Genomic DNA, 22660 nt, shown 5'->3' with positions numbered 1-22660 from the left:
TTGAAAACGAATAATTCACAACAATCTCACCTTTCGCGACAGTTTTATTTGCAGGCAAAAAGGATTTCCTACAATATTCCCCCATAGTCATGAATCTCTTTTGAGGTCGCCACTCTCGCCTCCCGCTCGACATTTGTTTTAGTGGTGAACTCAGAAGATTGCCAGATAACGAGTTGGGAATATCTGCCATGGCGACTCAATGCACTGCTACGTAACATGTTGCAGAAACAAGCTGCACTAAAAGGTAACGTGCGCTGCACGTGCTACAACCCTGTGACCAACACGTCGCATGTCGTCATCAGGCCCCGCGTGTCCAACGAGCGCCTACTGCGGGTGGGGGGTATTGGCGCCGCCTCCTCCACCAGCCTCATCCTTCTCGCTGCCATGGTGTATTATCTGGTGCGCAGACTGAAAGGCAACAACCTCAACCAAGTCGACAACAATCCCAAAGCTTTTTACGCCCGACGGCAAGGCAAGAGTAAGAACTGGGCTGGCGGCCACTAAGGGAAGTGGGCGTGCATACCAGAGGAAGTTCGTGCACGCATGTAGCTAAATCTTCGTACCTTGTCTGGACACGAATTAACTGTGATGGCGAATTGATAGAAATGTCCACAAACATCTTGTTATAAATCTTTAAAGCACATGGAAGGAAAAAAAAACATGTAGAAAACAATAATTTTGTTTTTAGAAAGCTGTTTTTAATTTTGAATTTCTTTGTTGACGTAATGAATGCCATAAAATTGTCTTGTAAATAAAATTTGTAAAAAAAACTTTTCATGTATAAATGTAAATTATTTCAAGTAATAATATTTGTGCACAGCTATTATGTGCAAAGATTTAATAGCTGCTAGGGTTACAATAAGTTAACCCTAATCGTTCTTGTCAGTTGATAACGCTCTGAGATGTGGGACGAAGCTGAAATCTAGTAAGTTGTTGGCAAAAATAACCATTCAGAGTTTTTTTTAAATAATTTGCCCCACAGTCGGCCTCTCAGATTTCATTTGTTATTTGATATTATGGTTGACATATTTCCTCTTTGAGAAAACAAAAAAATATTAGGACATACTCCTACAGTTACAACAAAATCCAAGTAACCGGATGGTTCTGTCTGTACTTTGAAAGAAACTAAGCCATGCTTACAATTGGCAGCGTTTTGACAGCAAAGCAGTGGCCACTCCCAGTACCAGACCAACAGGAAGCCCCAGCAAACTGGCGTTTGCATTAAGTTGTAAAGCGTCTATACCATGTTCATTGTCCAGACGTTCACACAGGATATGAGTGGTGATGTCATATGAACTGTTGCTAGAATTGTTTGCATTCTGCTGTGATGTTAACCAATTCTGCAATAATTTTTAAAATAGATCTTAGTTTAAATTAGGTAATTCTTACGTAACTCAGTGCACAAATTTTCGCTACACTGAAAAAGTTTTTATGCTGTATAAATATACAATTTATGGTAATTCATAGCAGCATCCCTTACACTTTATTATTAGTATTTTTATTTCTTGACTTTGATAAATGTGTCGTCCTCCCAACCATCATAAAAAATTCAGCTGTGTTGAGGTCACTCTCTTCCTTCCTTTCCCTGTCTCATAGTGACGACGACAACAAATTGACTATTTGATATTGCCGGATCATTTTTTACCCGCTCTTTTATTATATGATCAGTACGTAGCCATGTAAGGACCAAATAAAGTGAGACAGTACCTCACTTTAGAAATTATTTTAAGATTAAAAACAGGTAAGATTTACGTTTTTGCTTCACCAAGATTAAATCCAAACTGGATCTTTTTCAGAAAACTGCTAAATATTTGAAACTGCAACTATGATGCACACTAACCGCAACAGTTCTTGTCCACAGAATCTTTAAAAATACTGCGCTACCATCAACGGACATTAACAAGGAAAGTCAATCAGTAACCACTAAAGACAAAACACAAAATACTCACTCTGAAAGAAGCAGCATTACCATAGCATCTTCCTCCTTCCTCTACTAGCAGCACCCTGTAGCTTTTTGCTACCAACGTGGAATGATGAATGCACTGACAAGATCCACTATCACCACTGCTCAAGCTCCCAGGGGAGGATGGGACAGATACGCAGGGAATGAGATCTGCTAACAAGGGTCATGTTTTTCAAACTTTGGCAGTAACTGTATACAGTCCATGGTCACAGTAGTTAGTTTTGACTTACCATTTAGCCGAATAAGCTCTGTAACAACTCCGTTTGCCATAAGGCATATACGATTCTTAACTACATTTTGCACAATGCAAGTTTCAAAGTGTCTTAAACCGGCAGGAAATAGGTAAGTATAAACAGAAACATGAGCAAATTTTCGTACAAACAAATAATAATAACTAGATTTACGCTGCACATGAAAGACTGCGAATGATATGACAGTCGGCCATATAATAAACATAATAGTCTGGAAAATAGATGAAAGCAAGACAAAAAGGTCCATGAATGAAGAATTGAGGAGTGAATAAAATTGCGCTTGATTAAGTAAGATATTTCTCAAAGAGAACTTTAAATTCTTATGTAACTAGAAAATGCAGCAGCAACATGTGAAAGTCTCCCTTGCACACTAACGAAATCTGAGTAGGAAAAAATTATTTGACTTAGCTTGTACTTCACTGCAAACATAAGAATATGCTGACAAGCGGGTACATGTATATAATACAGAAAATTCCGTAACACCCAGGAGCAACAATAACCTAATGAAATACATTCCCTTGTCATTACCAAAAGGAATAGGTTCTTGGTTCAAATTTCACGCCGGGACACTTTCTGCATATGACACCTGTTTGCAGGGCATGTCGTCGGGTGTTTCTCTGGGTATTCCAGTTTCCCTTACACCCCTATCCTCCCTATTCCCCGCAGTGTGAAATCACCCAAGGCAACCAACCCATCCTATAGCTCTAAATGAAGACAATTGGCTTATTTTTAATAGATGCCATATAAAAGGCATGCAAATTATACTTGCCTTTGCCACTTTGCTGATAGCTGCCAACTGATGGACACTGGCAAAAGAAATCAGTCTTCACATTAACAGGATCATACTGATATAACGGACTGGAAGCATTATTTTTGTCTGCAAAACCAGAAGTGATTGCCAAATTTAATTTCACTGCTGTACTACACAAAATCAGCAAAATAAGTCTATCCACCATATAAGGAGAAAGAAAATTTGTGATCTTTTTCTCATATATATATATATCTTTATATTACATATTTTTAGCTGACTATAAAGAAAATGCGGCAAAGTGAGTTATATAAACATAATTTCATAATTCATAAAATTCACATCTGTTACACTATGCAAGTAAAATTGACTTACCTGACTCAAGAGGAATACCTTTTTTGTCATGACACTGACAAAAGCTAGTATTGTAAATCTGGTTTGAACATATCTCATTGTCTACATCTTGTATGATGATGGATTTATCTGCATTAAAATATTTCCTGAATTGTGAGTTTCCAAGTTTTACTCTGTATACTTATATAGATATAACATAAATATCATGCTCAATAATGTGTTTGATTTTGATGACTACTAAGAGTAAAATATTTCTGTCATTTAACATATATAAATTAAGAATGTGATTTATAGAAAGCACTATATTTTTAAAGTCCTTGTGTTTAATGGTTTCAATGTATATACTGATGCATGTAAATGCAATACTATGTGATTCAATAACTTTATTTACCACCTGTTGTAATTGGGTCAACACTGGAACCCTCTGATTTCTGAGATGAATAGCTCCCACAGTGACATACGTCTGCCACAATTCATCAAATGCTATGCTCAAAAATTGCATTCAAGAAGAAAGTTCAAAAAATAAACCACTGTTAGAAAAATATAAATTGTATTCAAGAGAGAAACTCTTGCTTTTTTGTATATGTGTGTGTTTTGACATGCATATGCATGTGTGCAAATGAATGTAGTCTGTGGAGAACTGTCTACATAAAAAATTATTTGAAATAGTCGTTCCACCACATTAAGAAACATTAAAAAGCTGTATCTTCACAACAGAAGAGCTTGCTCTATATTTGGATTCTTGCTGGATACATTGCCCTCAAATTGTGTTTGACTACAAACATTAACTGATAACTAGCATGGAAAATAAAATACATGAAATACGTTACATATTTAATCTATTATAATTAACATGACTATAAAAAAAATAAAGAACCTGTTTGAAGATTCTCATCAGAATATTCTTGTAAACACTGACAATAGCCCTCCGCGTCCACAGACGTGTCTTTAGATTGACAAGGAATGGTCTGACAATCAGCATCTATGAAAGCAGAATTTTATCAAGATTGTTTTTAAAACACTACCATTTGCTTGTGAACAATATTGCTAAAACATTTACTGGTCACAGTGTCCCAGCAAAGTTTCATAAAAAGGTGATGCTTCAAACAAAATAGAAAATAAAACTCATTTTACCCTAACCCCTGCTTATACACACAGAAAGTTTTATGGAAATGGCTTTTGTGTGTTTATCCATATTTGTATGGGTAAATAAATATTACATATGTAAATACACATATAGTCATTCCTTTAAGATTACATATGTTGCATCAATGTCAGACTGAAGGAATCAGCTTCATGTTCTATAATACATACCATGTTCTGTCTGATGCTGATGCTTATAGTCATAAACTGGGTCGACACTTGTCCCATAATTCAAGAAAGAACTGGATTCTTTTAGCGACAAAAATTAAAGCAGTTTTTTTACTTCCTTTTTGCTAGTGAATTATCATAGCAACTACTTTATGTACGTATAACAACTTTCAAAGTGTCAAAGGTCACAAATGATTTCTATAAAATTAGTGTTTGCTTGTCTCTGTGCACCGTCAGGGTCCATTTATTTTTATGCCACTTTACTCATAATATTGCGTATTATTTGTCATTTTAGTCAATGTCTTGTTTGTCCTTTGATTTGCGGTGTAACAGCTTTTGAATTTAGAAATAACGAGCATGCATAGTGTATAATGTAGTATAGCGTAAGAAAAAGGAATATACCCATCGCTGACCTGTAGCACATTCCCAAGAGCTGCAGGATGTTTGAAATGGAGAGAAAGAACCACCCCAACTGTCTACTGATGATCCATCACTATCAGTTTCCGTATAATCTGCAATTTATTTAACGGATTGACTATTAATCATGCCGTCAAAATATGTTTAGTGTTTTTCTTCCAGACAGTTTATTACTCTTTACCCATGATACTCACGTACTAAATAAGATCATCATCCTGTGATAAGTTTTCTTTCAAAACTCTTACATGTGAGGCGGAAGCGCTAGTGAGACACAGCTGTAGTAGTCTCCCCAACACACACACTCTCTCCACTTTGCCTGGTCGTGAGAGTGACTCACAGTGTAAGCAACTGTCATTAGAGCAAGCCACAAAAATCTCTCCATAAACAGCAGGCAGAAAAAGACAGTGCCCAGATGCCCCTCCCCTCCACAGCACAAATTCGCCTTCAGGTGGAAGCACTTTCCCTTTCAAACACAACTAGTGCATGCAACTTGTTTGCCGCAACATCACGTGGTCGTTTATCTCCCAGTCTGATTATACATGTGTACAGTAAATACTCTACACACAAGTTGGAATATCACACCATACCTTTTTGACATTCTAATTTACTATTACTAAGTAGCGGATCGCAAAGACATCTGTCCATCAGATCATAAGTGTCCTTCTCTTGGTATGCAGTGCCCTTGCATTTGCAAGCGTCTTTCGGTTTCCCTAAACATGTAGCTGCAAGCAGGAGAATGTCTTTCAACATGAACAAACGCATGAGCAAAGTTTCATAAAAATGGGCATAATATACATAAAGGCAAACTTTAATTTTCCGATACATTATTCGCTAACATTTATAGTTAAATTCTAAAGCTTATTACGTAGCTCGTAACAACGAAAAATTAATCAGAACATAACGCAAAAGTTTTGATGAGAAGTCTAAAGCTAACAAACGAGTGCATTTTCTCTACATGAAAGAAGAATGAAGAAGAGGAGAAGTTGGAGCACGACTAAAGAAAATGATAGAATATATAAAACCAAAACAGAAAACGGAGTTCTACTGGTCTAAATATGGATGCTGGTATATAGATCCATAGTCTTAAAATTATTATATTGTTTTATTTTTTAATTTACAAAGTTATGTGATATTTAATTTTTACATTTTGTTATATTGATAATGCTTACCGTCAAGATTGCTGTTGGCTGCGCAGGCACTTGCACAAGTATCTGTTTCTACTTGAGGTGAACAGTTGTCTCTGTGCTGCCATGGAACCATGTCACAGGGGTCAAAATCTGTAACGACACGCACACAAAATGTGCTTAGGCTTCGTGACCTATGTTGACAACTGACTGACAAAGTTGGATTTTTTTTTCATCCAACAATAATTAAGTAAATAGGATTTTTATACTATACACGTTTCAGTAAATTGTAACGGGGTGATCTTGGATTTTTAGTCAAACAACAAAGTAACATGTTAAATGTTTTCTTTTGACTGGGTATTTCCCAGAGAAGGTGATATAAGATAAGATAAGATAAGATAAGATAATAATACTTTATTAATCCCTAGAGGGCAATTCATATGTAGTTCCGTTTATAAGTGCACAGTGTACGTTGCAGCAAATACATACAATGAATGGTATTTGCAAACGAAGATGCGATGATATGTAGTCAAAACGCTATACCGTTCCTGACCAAACGTCTTCAGTAACTGGAGTGTCATGTTTACAGATGATAGTCAGAATCTGCAATCGCTAAGCAAAGAGAACAAATACATACCCCGTGACTTGACTGGAGTCCGTACCTTACCAACTTCCCTGCAACGACATTAAGGGCTTATAGATGCTACGAAAGACCTTTAGAAGGGAAACAGTCGTCTCCATTCAGAAGAAAAAAAAATCTAGTAGAAATGCAGCATTTCTGAATTAAACTAAGCAAAACTTAATTAATAGATCACAGAAAGATACTCTCTTTAATTTGCTGAAATCTTTCTCAATTTTTCTTTCTCTCCCATTCATTCTGTCGCTCTCCTTTTCCCCCTTGCTTTTTATTATCCTTCTTCATTAAAAATTCTTAAACTCCTTATCTCAAATAGTATTTATGGTTCTTCCGGCGTCATTCCATGTTCTTGCTGTACTTATTAATTGCTATAATTCCTCACTGTGCAGCTTCTTCTGCTACAGTGGAAACAGTCTGCTGCCCACGGTCCAACTTCACGAATGTCAGGTCATCGGCGCAAGAGCAGGTCAAGAGCAAGGTTATTATGGGGCTTTCCTTTGCTTGGAGGTCATTAATTCTGACATACAGGCCTGACGAGAGAGAGAGAGAGAGAGGCAGGTGGGCCTGTGCTAAATATGTCATACGGAAAGAATATGTCATGCGGCAACTCCTCTATACAATGATCTGCATCTGTGACCGACCTAGAGTTCTTGGCATCAGTTGGGTGTGCTCGTGAAGCCATCCTTTCTGCTGTTCTTTGGTCATCCCCATTTCCTTCGCTGTTTCTGCGATAGGACATGCCACTGCTGCCAGGGATGCTGCAATATCAAGAGCCGATCATCGGTTTCGCAAGGTATCATACCATCTTGATTTTCTTTTGTGGACTAGAACAATTGCGTTTTTAGTCTACATTTCAATACGTTCTTCGGTAAGGCAACAGCAATTGGTCATTCTTTCTTATATCGAATATGGTACACCAATATGGTACACTCTCTAACTTGTCCGTTCATGCACACTGACCCAACACTCTCTCAGAAGTGAACTCATGCACGTTCCCCTCGCATTCTAGCAGACTCTTGTCCTTCATGCAGTTTAACGTTTAACGTTTAACGTTTGAGACAATGTTCCTGTACCTGTAGTCCCCCGTGCGTTGCCAGACATTCCTCCTTGCCCTCGTGTCAGTCGGTTGTCCAGTGTTCGACTCAGTTTGTCGATCGGGCCCTGCTGTGTACGTCCAACCCATTAGTCGAATTCACCTTTGATTTAAAAAAAATATTAACAGAAGGGAAAAAAAGGATTACGGACAAAACAACACACACAGTTAAGAATGATGAAATTACATCTTTTGGAAATATTCTAAGCTTTTGTCGATGCGGGTTTATCTGTCACATATCAGCAAAGGTTTGTTTTTGGTAGCTTGTGTTATGATCTAATGTATGACCAGAGAGAGAGAGAGAGATAGAGGGAGATGTTCTGGAAAATAGAGGCCATGTTGTCGTTAACTTACCTTACTAAACTCTCCAATACATCAAGAATGAGTTCTCTCAACTAACTGTAAATAATCTGTTTGATATTGTTACAATGTTCTAGTCTACATACTACACTCTAACAAAAACTTAAGGAAGCCTATGAATAGAGCCCTGCGTCTACCCAGGTCGTTAACGACATCTAATAGACCAATGACGAGAAAGCCTTACCCTCAAAATTATGTCATCGATGACGCAAATCTACTTTTGACGTATTGGACTCGTCATGTGGTTCCAAACCATAAAAGTGGAAGTCTGCGCGTGCCCTGGAATCTAAGAACGCTGACCACCACTGCCCCCTATTTTCACCGTCTGCTGCAGCAGACGACACTCACATCCAGCAACAGACGCCGACGATTGGGTCTGTGGTGGCTGAGTTATGATGTTGCTAAAGGAGATGTGAGCTTGATGTCCAGAACGAGACTATATTCTTCAATTCACACATCTTTCTCTCATATGTTTACAAATTCCAACTTACGTAAGTTCTAATACAATTCCAGAAGTAATACATAAAAGATTTCATACCTCGTCTAGGCGAGGTTACTCCATAAACGGGTGAGTACCGCGTCGTATCCAACGTCGATTGACACTATACCCTTTACTACCCTTTACCCTTTACTACACAAAAATCTCACTCGGGAGATGTACACTCGTGACTCAGACACGTCTTGCTCTCTCTGCATCTTGGGCCTGAGTAACTTTCCACAACTCTGTCTTTCCTAATATCTTCATACATTCAACATACATTCGACATACACGTTTGGTCCATGAGCCACCTAAAGGTTAAACACCACGAAAAAAACATGAGGCACGGACTGGTTCGTGACAGCTTTACAAAACTAAGGTATTATACTGTACTTGTTAATGTATGGATGTGGTTGATAACATGCTTTGCATGGTGTATCTGAAGTTGTTTAAGGACCACAAAGTGCAGGAAGAAAACATCTAACATAAACAAAACTAATAGAGTGTAACAGCATGACATGATTTTTATCAAAAATCAACATAACCACTTTCCAGCTAAAAAGAGTTGAAGATTATTTTGTCCCCAGAAGACCGGACAATGTGTTTCTGAGATAGATTCGTGAAAGATATTTAATGAAATTATCGTTCGGACAACCATTTTTACACATGACTTCCATCGTCTACTACAGAAAAACAATTATCTCGGTGATCAAAGGTTCCACGATCTGGGGACAAAGTACGGTAACTACTGTAAGTATGAATTCCAATCGCATTAATTTTTTTCAGGAATATGTTTACAAGCATTTTGTGCGTGAAAATTGTAAACATTTGTCAGGGGAAAAGTCTCAGTGCAGCCCAAATGTTTGAACTTTCGTAGTGTGAATAGAATTCACGTCAAACTTGACGCTACGTAGACCGACCATAGTTTTTTTTTTTAACGATGGCCCTTTTCACGCATTTAAACTCACAAAACATGTAAACAACACACAGAAGGGCAGTTTTATCATATGCATCTCCTGAAACCTTTATTCACCTATTGATATAGTTTCAAGATCAACAAAGAAAAAATGTAAAATGTAGTAAGCAATCCAAGTCCGATTGTATGCCAGGAACGAACTTTTGTCACAAGCTCATATTGAAAATGTTATCAGTTCTTATTTACACTTTGCTGGGTAGTGGCTGGATTGACAGGAGTGTCTTCTTTTCCTGCGAAATAAATTTCCCATTTAAAAATGAAACCAATTTATATATCCAAATGTTACAAATTTTCTCAATTTTAATATAGTGTTTGGCTAAGAAAGATGAATGGAAATTTATTTTAAATCAGTAGATGTTTTACATCTTTGATAATCTTACCAAGTGGCCCGGCTAAATGTTTGTTTTCTTTGACACTGTTTTTCGTTAAAAAAAAACTTCTAGAAAATGTAATGGCTTCACAAAGTATGTTATTTCTTAAACATACTAAGTGTTGATAGCCAGGAAGGAGTAGAGTATCTTACCTGTCAGACACTGATCACAGGATTGTCCTAACGGGCACAAACAAACCGGTTTGGACAGGATCAGTGTACACACAGCATCGGCAGAACAGTGAAGGATGGTGCACTTGAGAGGGTCTGGTGATAAGGCTAGCGGCGTACAAACACCGACGTAATCACTGCTCGATGAGGTCACTGGCGATGACGAAGAAACTCCTGTCTCAGCGCCTAATGATGTCAGTGGTGACGTCAGAGCTGGTGCAGTTGTGTCTGTAATCGTCATCAGACACATGCAAGGCAGTGGATCTTTAAAGGAATAGTTTTCTGGGAACTATACAGCACGATATAAACAAATATAAAGTACAAAACAAACACATATTTGATTAGAATTTGAATATTACTTGCTGTTTTCTTCTCTTTTTTTTCAGTTGTTTGAGTACAAATACATGCTGAATTAAGTAATCGGTAACTGACTTTCAAAGGGAAGTAATCTTAAGTGGAACAACTCCTAAAGGTTCCAGTACTTTCCTCCCTTATGTATTCATTCATTTACGCACAGAAAGATCTGTTCTAAGGTGCTACCCCTAGGTAAGACATATCTGTCCTACTCGGGCCAGGCGGGTGTGCGCGGGGTAGGTAAATTTGACCTACTCATCGAAAACGAGTTAAAGTTATTTCTTATTTTATATTTGGCTTGTTTTGACACCTCCCCGTGACATGTAATCTCCCGTAACACAACATACCTTCATTCAATTTTTTTTCTTTTCCTCCTTTGAGCATTAGCCTGATTTATTGAAAATCTAGAGAATCAAGTAGAATGTACGGGTAAACAACTTTTAACTAATTGAATTTTCCAGGTGATAAAACTCACATATGTCGCAATTCTGTCCGCTGTAACCAGCCGCACACTGACAGTGATAACCATTGACTTCGTCGACACAAACTCCATTATTGTGGCAGGGGTTACTCTTGCAGTCATCAATGTCTTGACGGTCAAAAGAAAAAAGAGCTTGTTAAGCAATATTTGGTTGTTTTGGTGAACGATTTACTAACATCCTTGACGTTTCCTTTGATTTACGGAAAGTATTATCATAAAATTCTACATGAAATTATTGGAAAACATTAAACATTTCAGCAAGGCCTTAATAATGATTCTTAAAGAAATTGACAGCTGTAGAATCCCATACTTGAATAGCTAGCACCAGAGGATGATAACGGTACGCTATGTGGAAATTTGTTTTCTTTCTGCTAGTAAGTTAAATATCATTTTAAGAATCGTTAGAAATAGGTAGAGTGCTAATGAACAAAAATTGTTTTGATGGAAATTGGTGATAAATCGGGCGATTAGGTGGTTGGTGGTGCCTTGGCCCAAGCGTCTGTCACCAACATAGTATGGATCGGGTGCCTTGGCTTCGTATCTCGGCTCCGACATACGTGATACCTATTTACATAGCCCACTGTCGGTGATTTCTCCGCGTACTCCAGTTTCATCCACCCTTTGCGTGCGTGTGTGCGTGCATGCGAGCGAGGGGGAGAGAGCGTGTCCATAAGGACATGTCCGGTATGCATAGTCTCGGGGACACAACGTCAAATAATTATTGACTGCTACTAAGAACTATGACATGACCAGTTGACTTCCAACTGTTGGCGTCGTCCCCCTTTATAACCAGATCTCGATCAACTTAAGAGTATAAGAGAGGTAAATAAGTTTCTTGTCACTCGTTCAACTTTATAATTGCTTGCCGTTAATTCACAACAAACGCATGTTACCTTACATCAAAGGATTGCAGCATGTGTGGAAGCTGCACAGTTCATCTTTATTTGTAAACAAACCATGTTTAGACTAGTAACTCACCTGTTTCACATCTTTTGCCAGTGTAACCCACGTTACAATGATTACAGACAAAAAAAGTTGGGTTGGTGTTTTCTCTGCTGTGGCACTGACCGCCATGTTCACATGGGCTAGATGAACATGGGTCAATCCCTGAAACAGATTTCTGAAGTGTACATCTTTCCAAGGATCACTTGTCCTCGTTGTGCATTCTATACAGACATGTGTATTGTAAATAATGTCATCTTATAACAATGATCAACCTACAGTCATTACAGAGGATTCCACTGTAGCCAGGTAGACAAACACAGGTGAAGTTGGTCCCATGTGCCAGGCACGTTGACGCAAGTTTACACGGACCGTTGTCACAGGGATCTGGACAAACAGACAAAGAGGGATCATTAAGTCTGTGTTAGTCCATATCAAACAGTTCCATTAACCCGAACGTGACAGATGATAAACGACTTTGTCCGTCTAGCCCAGGGGTGGGCAATTAATTTTCCCAAGGGGCCGCATGAGAAATTGGGATGGTTTTAGAGGGCCGGACTAATATAGTTTACTGTTTTACCCAATACTGTATATATAGTATATATACTGGCGGGCGGGCCAGTGGGCGGGCCGGTCAGAGACAGGAGGCGGGCCGGATCCGGCCCGCGGGCCGGCCTTTGCCCAGGTCTGGTCTAACCCAACCCACACCCCACCGAAAATAAACCAACTAAACCGGGTTTGAAGATGGATTTCATTCGACCGTTTTCGGCTAAGATCGGACGTTGCAAAATCTAGCATTAGTTCTAGATTGCTTAATTCATTCAATATATGAGTGATGATGGTCAGAAGAGTAGAGCATTCTGATGCTAACAGCGTTCTGTGTGGTAATGAATGATGACTGAAATAGAAAATATTCTAAAAACAATGACGATCAAAAGCAAAAGTAGAATAGTTTCTCTGATTGTTTCTTTATATACGTATGTTTGTGTTTAGACTTTTATGCATATTTGTTTCGTGCATGCATGTGACGTACTCGTATCTCAATGATAGGTGGGTGCGTGCGTGCATGCGTACGTGCGTGCATGTGACGTACTCGTATCTTAATGATAGGAATGTTAAGCCGTGAAGCCGTTGTAGTTAATTTTACTTACTTGGTGGAAGCACAGTAACGTTCAGGCACTTTTCAATTTCCAGTCTGAAAAACAATTTCTGCCTTTAATGGGTGTAAACTAAATCAAAGTAATGTTGTCTCTCTGCTTGACCTGTTCATTCAAATCTTATTTATAACATTATTATTAAAATTTGTGCACATGTGCTTGTTACTGAGGCATCTTTAAATGTGTCTTAGTTTAATATGAAGGCCATTTGTTTAGTTTTATTTTATTTACACTTAGCGCTGGAAATATGTGTTTGGCACTTTCAGAAATTTTACAATGAGTTAATGAGTAGATAGAAAGTTGACTTTGAAAGCAAGCCGAAGATTTCAAGAGATGTGTGTGCGATTTGGCTAAATCTCATCTGAAACAAATGTCATACCAAGAAAGAAAAAAATTTTGATGTTCCCAAATACAGACATACATTCCGTAATATCGTTCATCAATAAAAATAAAAAGTTTGACAACAAACTGTTGTTCGTCTACAGCTCGGATGCAGATGGTGCGGTTCCCCAGAATTTCTGAAGTGAAGTTGATATCAGCGCGATAAACCTGGTTGCCACGAAAGGTTACATTCTGTAGGTGGTTTGATTCGGTTCCTGGAATATCTGTTTGTCCGTTGATGATGCTAACAGAGATGATCCTGTTCCTGAAGGAATTGAGTAATTTACATGGATTATAATTATGCAATATTATTATAATTTACTGTTTAAGTTTATTGTATAGCTGATACTATTTATGCTACGTACAGCGGTTGCATAATCTAAAAGAAGAAAGAAAAACATTTCTGTATTCATTCACGCAGAAGAAAAATTCGTGCAAACAATGATGCTTTCTATAAACTTCGAGAATATTCACAATGACCAATACTTACCCGGAATTGCCAGGAGCTACGTAAACTGGAAAAGAACAAGTAGAGTTTACAAGACAGGTAACATCTCCTGGGTCAGGTAGAAAAGGAAAGTACGGTTTGCTCTGTTCGAGAAGAAAATCAAAATAAAATAATGATCAAAAAACATAAGCAAAAAAAATATTCAATATATACCAACATATGATTAACAATAGTATGTTTTAAAACATTATTTTATTATATTAGTTTTCTTCCCATGAGAAAGAGAATTTTAGAAGTAACATTTTAATTAAATTGCAGCACGCCTGTATACAATCTGATTTACTACATTACGGTTATTATGTTGAGTTATCCTCAAAGTTCTCCAGTTTCCTGTTTTCAGCTGTTCCCTTTCAAAACGATGTCACTTAAACACATCTGTACTTGTCATGGTTTTGCTAATATGTTGCATTAACATTTCTTCCATTTCAGGAACTATCAGAATCTTTCGAGCCAGTAAGGCACATTCTTTTTCAAAACGCTTTTCTTTCACGAGTATATATTAAGAGAAGAAGTCAATATGTGTTAGAGAAACCTGAGTAACGGGGTGAGTGAGGTAAGACTGTAAAGCTGTAACAATCTGTACAATGTCATTCTCTCAGCCTGTCGTCCTGTAGGAAGACGAGACCTTCTCTCCTGACCTGCGGTGGTTCATTTGTTTGCATTTCTCGGTTAACCTCTTCTCTTTACTATGTGACTTCAGTGTAATCGTGTCATTATGTGTAAGAAAGCTGCAATGGATTGTTCTGACAGCAGACTTACAACATTAAGAGAAGAAACTTGTGTAAGTGTGAGCTGCGGCATTAACCTACAATATTCATCCTTTTGCAGACAATACATCGACCTTTCATCTGTTATTGTTATACTTTGAATGTCAGCGAATAGCCATGATAAAATGGTCATTTTTTCCCCACTAAAAAAATCAACTACAATTATATCTAGTGCGCCGTCATATTGTTGGATGGTCACTGGTTTAGCTTCTTTATTTTCCCATGTCACGCAGTTCACTATCCACGTCAGGTTCTTTCTCTAAATCTTTTCTAGTTCTCATTGGATTAGTCTCCACCAGTTCCTTAACGAGTGTCCGTTTGAAAGGAGGACCGCCAGCATTTTCAAGGCCTAAATTTTAATAAATTTATTTCACTTTTCTTTTTTTGGTGAGGACCATGTGATTGTGTACTAAATTTTTCTAATAAAACTCACCCCGTTAGGTCCGTAAGCGGTCAAACGAAGTGCTGTACAGAAAGAAAATCATTAAAATTTGACTAATTAATAATGATGTAGGTGTACATCGTATTATAGTTTGCTATTGGTCATTGTTGCATAAGGGTTATCTGGGTTATCGTGATATTGTATTTTATTCAAATTTTAAAAGTCCAAGAGTTGATAAGTAAATTAATAGTGTGATCAATGTACATATACTGGTATCACAAAATATAAGCCACACGTATAACAGTAAGATTTAGAAAGGAATAAAGAAAACTCACGATTGATGTGGACAACATAGCTTCTGTCCATACTTTCAAATCTGTAACACCAGTCATCTGTGGTTATCCAATTGGTCACTACTTTTTTTACCATCGTATTTATCTTATAAGCTTTTCCTTTATTCGTTATATTGTTCATATTTAAAGCTTACACTCAGTCGTAAGAGAACTAGACTCCTCCACCACCCTCCTAATTCCTACGCCGACACTTACCCATCAGAATCGACTGCGACAGCCATGACGATGTAGTAGCCAGCATCCTCCTCTTCTGTGCGCCAGTCCAGGCGGCTCTGCACCACACGCTGTGCAACACGAGATGTGTCTGCTTGAGGAGCGGGAACAGTCACCACGTGGTCCTTGAGCACTTGCACGCTGATGCTCGTCACAGTCCTGCCCACAAGACGAGCTCTTGAGGATTGAATGGTTTTTTCTCCATCTTTGTCTAGCTCGAAGATCATATGCTGCGAGTTGCGATACAATGGCAGCATAGTCTTCTTAAAAGAGATTTGCAGAACCATGTGTTCTTATAGAAGCTTATAGAAGGGCGGTGTGTGTACTCACGTGGTCAGCGGGCTGGAAGGATTGGGTTTGGCGAAGAGCGGGATGGTCAGCAAGGAGCCGACATACACGGTGTACGTGTGCTGACTGGGGGGCGTGGGGTCCACGAACTCGGGTTGTGTCAGGTTCTCCACCACTTGTATCATGAACTATTCACAAAATAACTACTTTCTTAACTATACATATATACATATACACACACATTTTGTGAATAGCGTCAAGCGTGCGCGTGAGTGTATTAACTCTGTAGACATGGCTTTTAAAGGACTGGTTAGGTACACAATTTTAGTGATTAAAGCTCAGAGCATCATATTACTATTTTCTAAAATTTAAGGGAAGACCACCCTCCTATTCTCGAGATACATGGCCTACAAACATCATCATGTTCTTAAGAGGTCAACAGTACCAACACCACAACAGTGCATAGGTACATTTAAGTTGTGAAGGCCTTAGCCAATGGAAGCGCTAGGAACATATGTTAATTATTCATATCGTGACATCCCGATTTCAACCTCGTTCTGTGCACAGAAATGTTTGTAGGTGGTTATCTCGAGAACAAAACAGGATATGGTACTTTGCATTAAAATATGTTCAATCTATGTACAATCACTAAAAATATGTTTCTCCCTACTAGTCCTTTAAAAGTATTTTAAAGAAGTAAGTGGTAGTTTGCTTTCTGATTTATCGCTCTTCTACTTGTTAAAAGGAAAATGCCAAAATCTAAGGAAAGCGCAAAAGTTAAGGAAAGTACAGTTGTTTTTTTAACTGTTCTCTTGTAAGCAACAAGAATGATGATGATGATGATGATGATGATGATGATGATGATGATGATGATGATGATGATGATGATGATGATGATGATAAAAATAATTTAAAAAATACAGAAATGCTCACTTGTACGACCGTACTGCTAAGTGGAAGGAGTGGATATGCAACAGACAGTTTGCCTTGCATGTCAATGGTTTGTCTGTTGAAATCTTCCAGCACCAGGCTTATGACTCCCAAGATCCCGTCCTTGAACCCGTACGCCTCATTTGTGTCAATCTCCACCACACAATCCTGTTTTGGACAAGTTCATTTACATATTTGTGTACAGTACACATCACACTGTCGATTTCTTAGCTAAGACCGCAGCTTGTACTTAGTGACGTTAGCTTGGGAGAATTGTACTGTGATAACGGGACTTACCTACATTAGGTAATGACTTTAGTTCTGCACACTGCAGCAGTCTTTTATCAAATTCACACATATCATGAATAATTCTTTTGTGATGAACCTGACAATATGACTCACTTGTCTGATTGTGGTTTTATCGACAGGCGCTATTTTATATCTCTCCACGAACTGGGCATCGCGGCATTTGATCAGATCACCATCTTGGTCAATGGTCGACAAAGATATTTTTGTCACATTATTGAGTTGTATCCTAAAATACAAAACAAAAAAAATCCTTATATACATGTAGCTGCAGTCACATAACGTGTTTCATAATAATGAAAAGACTAAAAAATATTAAAAGTGGAAAGTTTGGTATGAATTCCTATCGACACACTTAATGAACACAAATACAAAACATGATCTGTAATCAAGACAGGGACAGGAAAAAATTGATCAGAAAACAATTTTAATTGTTTTTTATTTTGATGAAGTGCATCGGATAACTTCATTCCGTTTCTCCACACGCAGCTTTTATAAGCCGTTTGCTTTATGCTCGACCTAGAACACAGTACCTAAACTCTTTCCGTTGTAGAAGCCGATGTATTAAGCCAATTATTGCACACATCTTTAAAGCACCAAAGAGTTGCAATTTTACCTCGTGATTGAATAAGGCTCAATAAAAAAATATTATTTCCTCCAATCTGGTGAATATTACCCTTCCCCTTGCTGCTCTCGAGATACTCGCTTTCAAACATCATCAACACAGAATAAGATCAAAATCTTGACGTCACGTTTGTACACACGTACAATTAACATATTAACGTTGAGTCCCAGCTTTCCTACTGGCTAAAGTGTTCACATTGTGAACGTATCCATTCACTATCGTGTGCATGGTGATGCCTGTAGGCGGGAATTTCAAAAAAGGAAATTTGGGGAAAAAGTAATTTGCACTGAGCTTTATCCAGTCATCAGAAAAAGTTTTTAGCCCAGCTAGTCCTTTATATCGTTGTGCACAATGACAAGCGGAGCGATCTTCTCTGATTTTACATTTAAAAAAATGCGTCGTGTCCTAAAGGAAAAAAAAATTTCAATTCATGCGTCTGCCAAACATAATTTGGGAAACGATAATTGATTGACATTCTTGTGATTGATGATGCCATGTACACTTATCTTCATACAATATAATTTGGTAAGCACATGGATTTAGTCAGAATCACCTGAGCGCTACCTTCTACACCTGGGTCTTATACTGGAAGATTATAGCACCTTGTAAATACAGTATTTGATCTTACACGGTTCTAGAGTTATATAATAAGTCTATATAAATAAGATATGTACTTGTAAAACATGTAAACCCTTACCTACATATAATATCAACAATAGCTACATGTAATTGTGATCACCTGTACAGTGGCTTATACAGCACTGTGGGACTAGTGTTAGGACGACCAGTGTCGTTGCGTATTTGAGGGCGAACCTTGGACTGTATGTGAAACGCAATATCGCCTTTTCCATTCAGGCTGAAGTTTTTCCAGAAACTGCCGCTCACTCTGTTACACGAAATCACTGAGGTAAATTGCTATACATTATCTCACTCACTGACTCACTCACTCACTCACATCGCATTTTCGCAGACACGTATTCTCTGAGGGACATACATTGAAGAGTTCATGGTCAACAGACCTGGAACTCACAGCTAACTCACAATATTGTCATGACATATCAAACATATTTATGTTTATGAAAGGGGAAAGCAGGCGTTGAAATAACTTGTAACATGTGATCAAGTTTCACCAACTCTATGTCAGTATAGGCCCGTGTGGGGTCGATCTCCAGGTAAAAGTTGGCGATCTCCTGTTCCAACTGTAACTTTTCGCTGACCATAGACACTCTTCCTATAATAATAATAATGTAGAAGGCTTAGTAATATATAAATCTTAGCATGTACTGCTTTTACTAAGTTTCTCACACTTGCTTTAATACCAAATGTTATTCTATTGTGGAGTCTCTATGAAGACATGTCAAACTGGTACTATTTTAAGGCATCGATATCATCTATTTACTAAAAATTACGTTTGAAAAATCATGTAGAATAAATCCATTGTTTATTTTAAACGTTATTGCTAAAAGATAGTAGTCATGATGCAAACTATTATCGTTTCATAATTGTTGGAAAGTGCCTGTTTATATTTCCAACTCGGGCGAAAACAGTTATGTTATGAAGCCTAGTAGTCAATGAGCAGACACTGCCTTCTCTTACCGCTAGGAAACAAAGTGTCCTCCCTTTAAGATAATTGTAAACAGGTGTGTATGTGATTCTAATCTGTTTGCAAAAGCTCAAAAGACACTAAATAGTTTTAACTGCAAAGTGTTGTTCATAGAGAGGTAAGGGTGAAGCGGAGAACCTAAATGTTAGAGTACCGGCGTTCGATACCCGCCTGACGCTGCGAACTATCCCTCTCCAGAGTTATCGGGAATAGGAACCTGACTCCATAGACTCTATGGCATAGAGTGTCTTGGAAGGTAAAAAAGTGAGATGGACAGATGGGTATCTCACAAAAAAATTCGGATACCCTAAAATGTGGTTTCTAACATCTCACACCCCGACGACCTAAAAGATTAGAGAAGGACCTTCATCTAGAAAGCTAAAATTTCGTTACTTCGTTTGTCATCCTAAAAGGACTCCAATGTTTGTTGGTATCAGAAGACAAAGTACCGCAGAAGTTTCATAAACTATCAAACTATCACCACAACACTCTTTAAAATATAGCAATATTACTCTCTCAAGCGACTTGAGCTTCGGTCAAAGTGATGACATTATTAATTTCAAAATGTACTCCTACCTGTGAGATTTCTGCTGACTTCGTCTGTCACATCGTCCACGTCAGCAAGCTCTCCAAAACGGCGCTGTTCCTCTAGGGTCCAGCCCCCAAAGTAGGTTGTGTCGTGCCTCTGCTGGATGGTTTGCAGACGGCGGTCGTGAGTGGACTGTCCTACGTCACCCACCGTGCAGTTAGGTCCGCATGGACCCAGGCCCAGCACCCACCCAGTCACGAGGGTCACCTTTGCCTAGACAAATAGATAACCTTTAGTCCACTTCACAATATAAAGCATCTGTCTGTTCGCCTGTCCCTTCCAGTTTTCCTTTCTCTACATGCCATGTAGTTGGTGTGAAGATTTATCTCATAATCTTTTTAGTTCGATTGTCCTTCGTTCGTTAAACTTTGTCCACAATGATTGTCCTAACGATGATGACTTCAAACTAGTGACAACATGAAATTTAAAGGCATTAACAGGGAAAATGTCATAGAACGTTTGACAGAGTTGTGTGCAAAGGTCACAGAAGGCAACAGTTTTGAAGCCAACGTTCAGGACATTGAAACTTTTTTTTTTAAGTCAACATGTAAAGTTCAAACTTCTTTGCTTATTGACATCTGCCAATACTCGATTTGACAGTTCAGCACTTTTTCCTGCCTTTAGTTTCAACTACTGTCGTGCTCACATATTTACCGTATAAGTAGTTTTGCCTGGTCGCAAGTGAGAATCCACAAATTCGAAGTTCATTGTGCCGCCGCAAAAATGATGTTCCTTTACGGGTTCCGAACTGACCGTCACAACAAGGGTCACATAGGTCAGGGCCACAGCACGGAGCAGGCACCCGAGGCCCGCCATTGTCTGTTCACTTTAACTGCAACTGACTGCAGGTTCTGTACAGTGAACACAAGTCATTCGCTTCATTGACACCACGCATCTTACCGACAGATTAGTTAGTTATTCTATCTTTACACTGAGTTGTTACTTGTGGTGCTTTAACTGTGATACACTCCATGTATCTTGAAAAGACTGAGGTACTACTAGTCCCGTTATACACCTCTCTCATTCTCATTTTCATTATCAGTTCATGTGATATAAGCTCTGTGAATACTTTCAACTGAATTATTTACACCTTATTTTGTTTTACTGCTTTCTAGGATTTAGATGTTATGGTTTTATGTAAGAAAACTTGAAGACATTGTATCAATAAATTAAAAGTAAACTGAAAAATATGAGCAAACTTTTATTTTAAAACGAAAATCAAAACAAAAAATAAACATTAATTACAGAAAGCAGCAATGTTCACAAGAAATGCCTGAATACTGCACCGTTACTCAACTTAACCGTGTAAATTATAACAATAACATCTAAAGGTTTACATTCACCCAAGTAAGTTATGCACTTACCCTGCTAGTTGCTACACGGGTGTACAGTCACGATGACTGCTAGCTACCCACTGTGGTGTGCTTCGTTTTATAGGTAGGTGTATATGTACACCTCATTTATCAGATAGTCGCGTATCTGTCGTCAGCAAGGTAGAATCGATATTCAATCATCGGTAGATTGATAAGCGCTTGTCTATGTAACGAAATCCATCAGCTTGTTGTTAAAACTTGGATTCTGTGATCAGGAATTTCCAACTTGAATACCTTGTTGCTTGCAGTTTACCTTTATGTACTGGGGGAAAAAAACTAATGTAGATGTGATCTGTTACATACTAATTCGTTAATAGATAATAGTGTCAAACAAAGATGAACCCCAAAAACCCTTAAATCTTATTAACGTTCCAAACAAAATAAAGCAAAAACAAAAAAAAAAAACCATTAAAATCCCGTGCTCATAAGCTATAGGTATCTGAAGGAATAATTACTGATGGGAATTTGAATTTCTTTCGACAATGCCAGGCTAATACCCTTGAAAAGTAAGTGTAAATATTCCACATCAGCACCTCTGACCTCTGACATAAAGAATATGTTTTATTTGCGTGTTTCAATACAGACGAACGATACAGCATTTAGAAAGCTCAATGGTAAATTAAATAAATACATGGATAGAAATGGACAGCAGATGATTATGTTTTACTTTTTTGACTGTGGTGGGCAAGATTTTGTGATGTTGATTTATGTATTAACACGTGAAACGATTTGTTTGAATTCTGGCTCCCTGGGAAGGGCACCTTCCCAAAAATGTCCTTCTATGGCTGATATAGTATCTCATCAAAAAATCATATAACTCATACAAATAATTCAAAACAATCATTAAATATGAGCATCAACCATGTCAGTAGTTGTATATACAGAGAATTGTCGTGATAAGAAAATAAGCAAAAAATGTCCAAATATGAAAAGAGCATTAGACATCAATATACCACTCACTCTTCTCAGACAGCTTGTGATCAGTGGGACATAAAAGGCTGCAGAAACACTATGATTATATCGTATTGTAGTATGTCTACTGGTGACATTTTATGTCTGACAAGGATTTGGATCTTACATTAGCTGTTCGATTTTCTTGCTTTGTGATAAACAGATATCTTACTACAGCCATTTACCGCTTAATCTAACAGGTGA

At 38.0% G+C, this 22660-nt stretch overlaps 3 protein-coding genes across 7 annotated transcripts in view; 1 reads left to right on the top strand and 2 right to left on the bottom strand.

The window, feature by feature from the left end:
- LOC112570437 (mucin-12-like) overlaps positions 1-530 on the top strand; it is a 30178-nt gene extending 29648 nt beyond the window's left edge. The window contains exon 46 of the mRNA XM_025248849.1: positions 226-530. Within this exon, the coding sequence (XP_025104634.1) occupies positions 226-504 (279 nt within the window). The 3' untranslated portion in view covers positions 505-530. The remainder of the gene's footprint in view (positions 1-225) is intronic.
- On the bottom strand, positions 27-8445 carry LOC112571218 (protein crumbs-like). 3 transcript variants are annotated; one of them, XM_025250073.1, is made up of 14 exons: positions 8253-8445; positions 7879-8001; positions 7447-7563; positions 6806-6843; positions 6214-6321; positions 5632-5766; positions 5041-5139; positions 4631-4708; positions 4194-4298; positions 3708-3779; positions 3338-3445; positions 2984-3091; positions 1950-2116; positions 27-1340 (listed from the first exon to the last, which is right to left on the bottom strand). In XM_025250073.1, exons 2-14 carry the CDS (start codon positions 7986-7988, stop codon positions 1137-1139), a joined length of 1449 nt encoding a protein of 482 aa, XP_025105858.1. In that variant the 5' UTR covers positions 7989-8001; positions 8253-8445; the 3' UTR covers positions 27-1136. The 3 variants fall into 3 exon arrangements, with proteins under 3 accessions (XP_025105858.1, XP_025105860.1, XP_025105859.1); XM_025250075.1 differs by having other exon boundaries at positions 1950-2113; XM_025250074.1 differs by having other exon boundaries at positions 3711-3779.
- A 1294-nt stretch (positions 8446-9739) lies between these two features.
- LOC112570537 lies at positions 9740-22517 on the bottom strand. Of its 3 annotated transcripts, none has more exons than XM_025249026.1 (20): positions 22466-22517; positions 21497-21767; positions 20787-20983; positions 20120-20345; positions 19075-19171; positions 18680-18826; positions 17412-17544; positions 17013-17177; positions 16122-16267; positions 15774-15950; positions 15561-15601; positions 15277-15308; positions 14059-14159; positions 13657-13833; positions 13182-13225; positions 12310-12417; positions 12067-12195; positions 11083-11196; positions 10236-10517; positions 9740-9942 (listed from the first exon to the last, which is right to left on the bottom strand). In XM_025249026.1, exons 3-20 carry the CDS (start codon positions 20946-20948, stop codon positions 9884-9886), a joined length of 2340 nt encoding a protein of 779 aa, XP_025104811.1. In that variant the 5' UTR covers positions 20949-20983; positions 21497-21767; positions 22466-22517; the 3' UTR covers positions 9740-9883. The 3 variants fall into 3 exon arrangements, with proteins under 3 accessions (XP_025104811.1, XP_025104810.1, XP_025104813.1); XM_025249025.1 differs by having other exon boundaries at positions 20787-20974; positions 22466-22516; XM_025249028.1 differs by having other exon boundaries at positions 10236-10481; positions 20787-20974; positions 22466-22512.
- Positions 22518-22660: the final 143 nt, after the last annotated feature.

Source organism: Pomacea canaliculata, linkage group LG8 (assembly GCF_003073045.1).
Source record: "Pomacea canaliculata isolate SZHN2017 linkage group LG8, ASM307304v1, whole genome shotgun sequence".
Classification (NCBI taxonomy): Eukaryota; Metazoa; Mollusca; class Gastropoda; order Architaenioglossa; family Ampullariidae; genus Pomacea; species Pomacea canaliculata.
The sequence above is the reverse complement of the archived record's forward strand: the minus strand, read 5'-3'. Positions and strand labels throughout refer to the sequence as shown.

Excerpts from the sequence above, each read along its gene's own strand:
- LOC112571218 (XM_025250073.1), bottom strand. The coding sequence starts at position 7,988 with ATGGGTTGGACGTACACAGCAGGGCCCGATCGACAAACTGAGTCGAAC. Across the intron at positions 7,564-7,878 it reads CAACGCACGGGGGACTACAG|CATCCCTGGCAGCAGTGGCA; the intron begins GTACAGGAACAT and ends TTGATATTGCAG. Across the intron at positions 5,767-6,213 it reads AGCCAACAGCAATCTTGACG|CTACATGTTTAGGGAAACCG; the intron begins GTAAGCATTATC and ends TCCTGCTTGCAG.
- LOC112570537 (XM_025249026.1), bottom strand. The coding sequence starts at position 20,948 with ATGGCGGGCCTCGGGTGCCTGCTCCGTGCTGTGGCCCTGACCTATGTG. Across the intron at positions 13,834-14,058 it reads GTAGCTCCTGGCAATTCCGG|GAACAGGATCATCTCTGTTA; the intron begins GTAAGTATTGGT and ends CAATTCCTTCAG. Across the intron at positions 9,943-10,235 it reads CTGTGATCAGTGTCTGACAG|GAAAAGAAGACACTCCTGTC; the intron begins GTAAGATACTCT and ends TTTATTTCGCAG.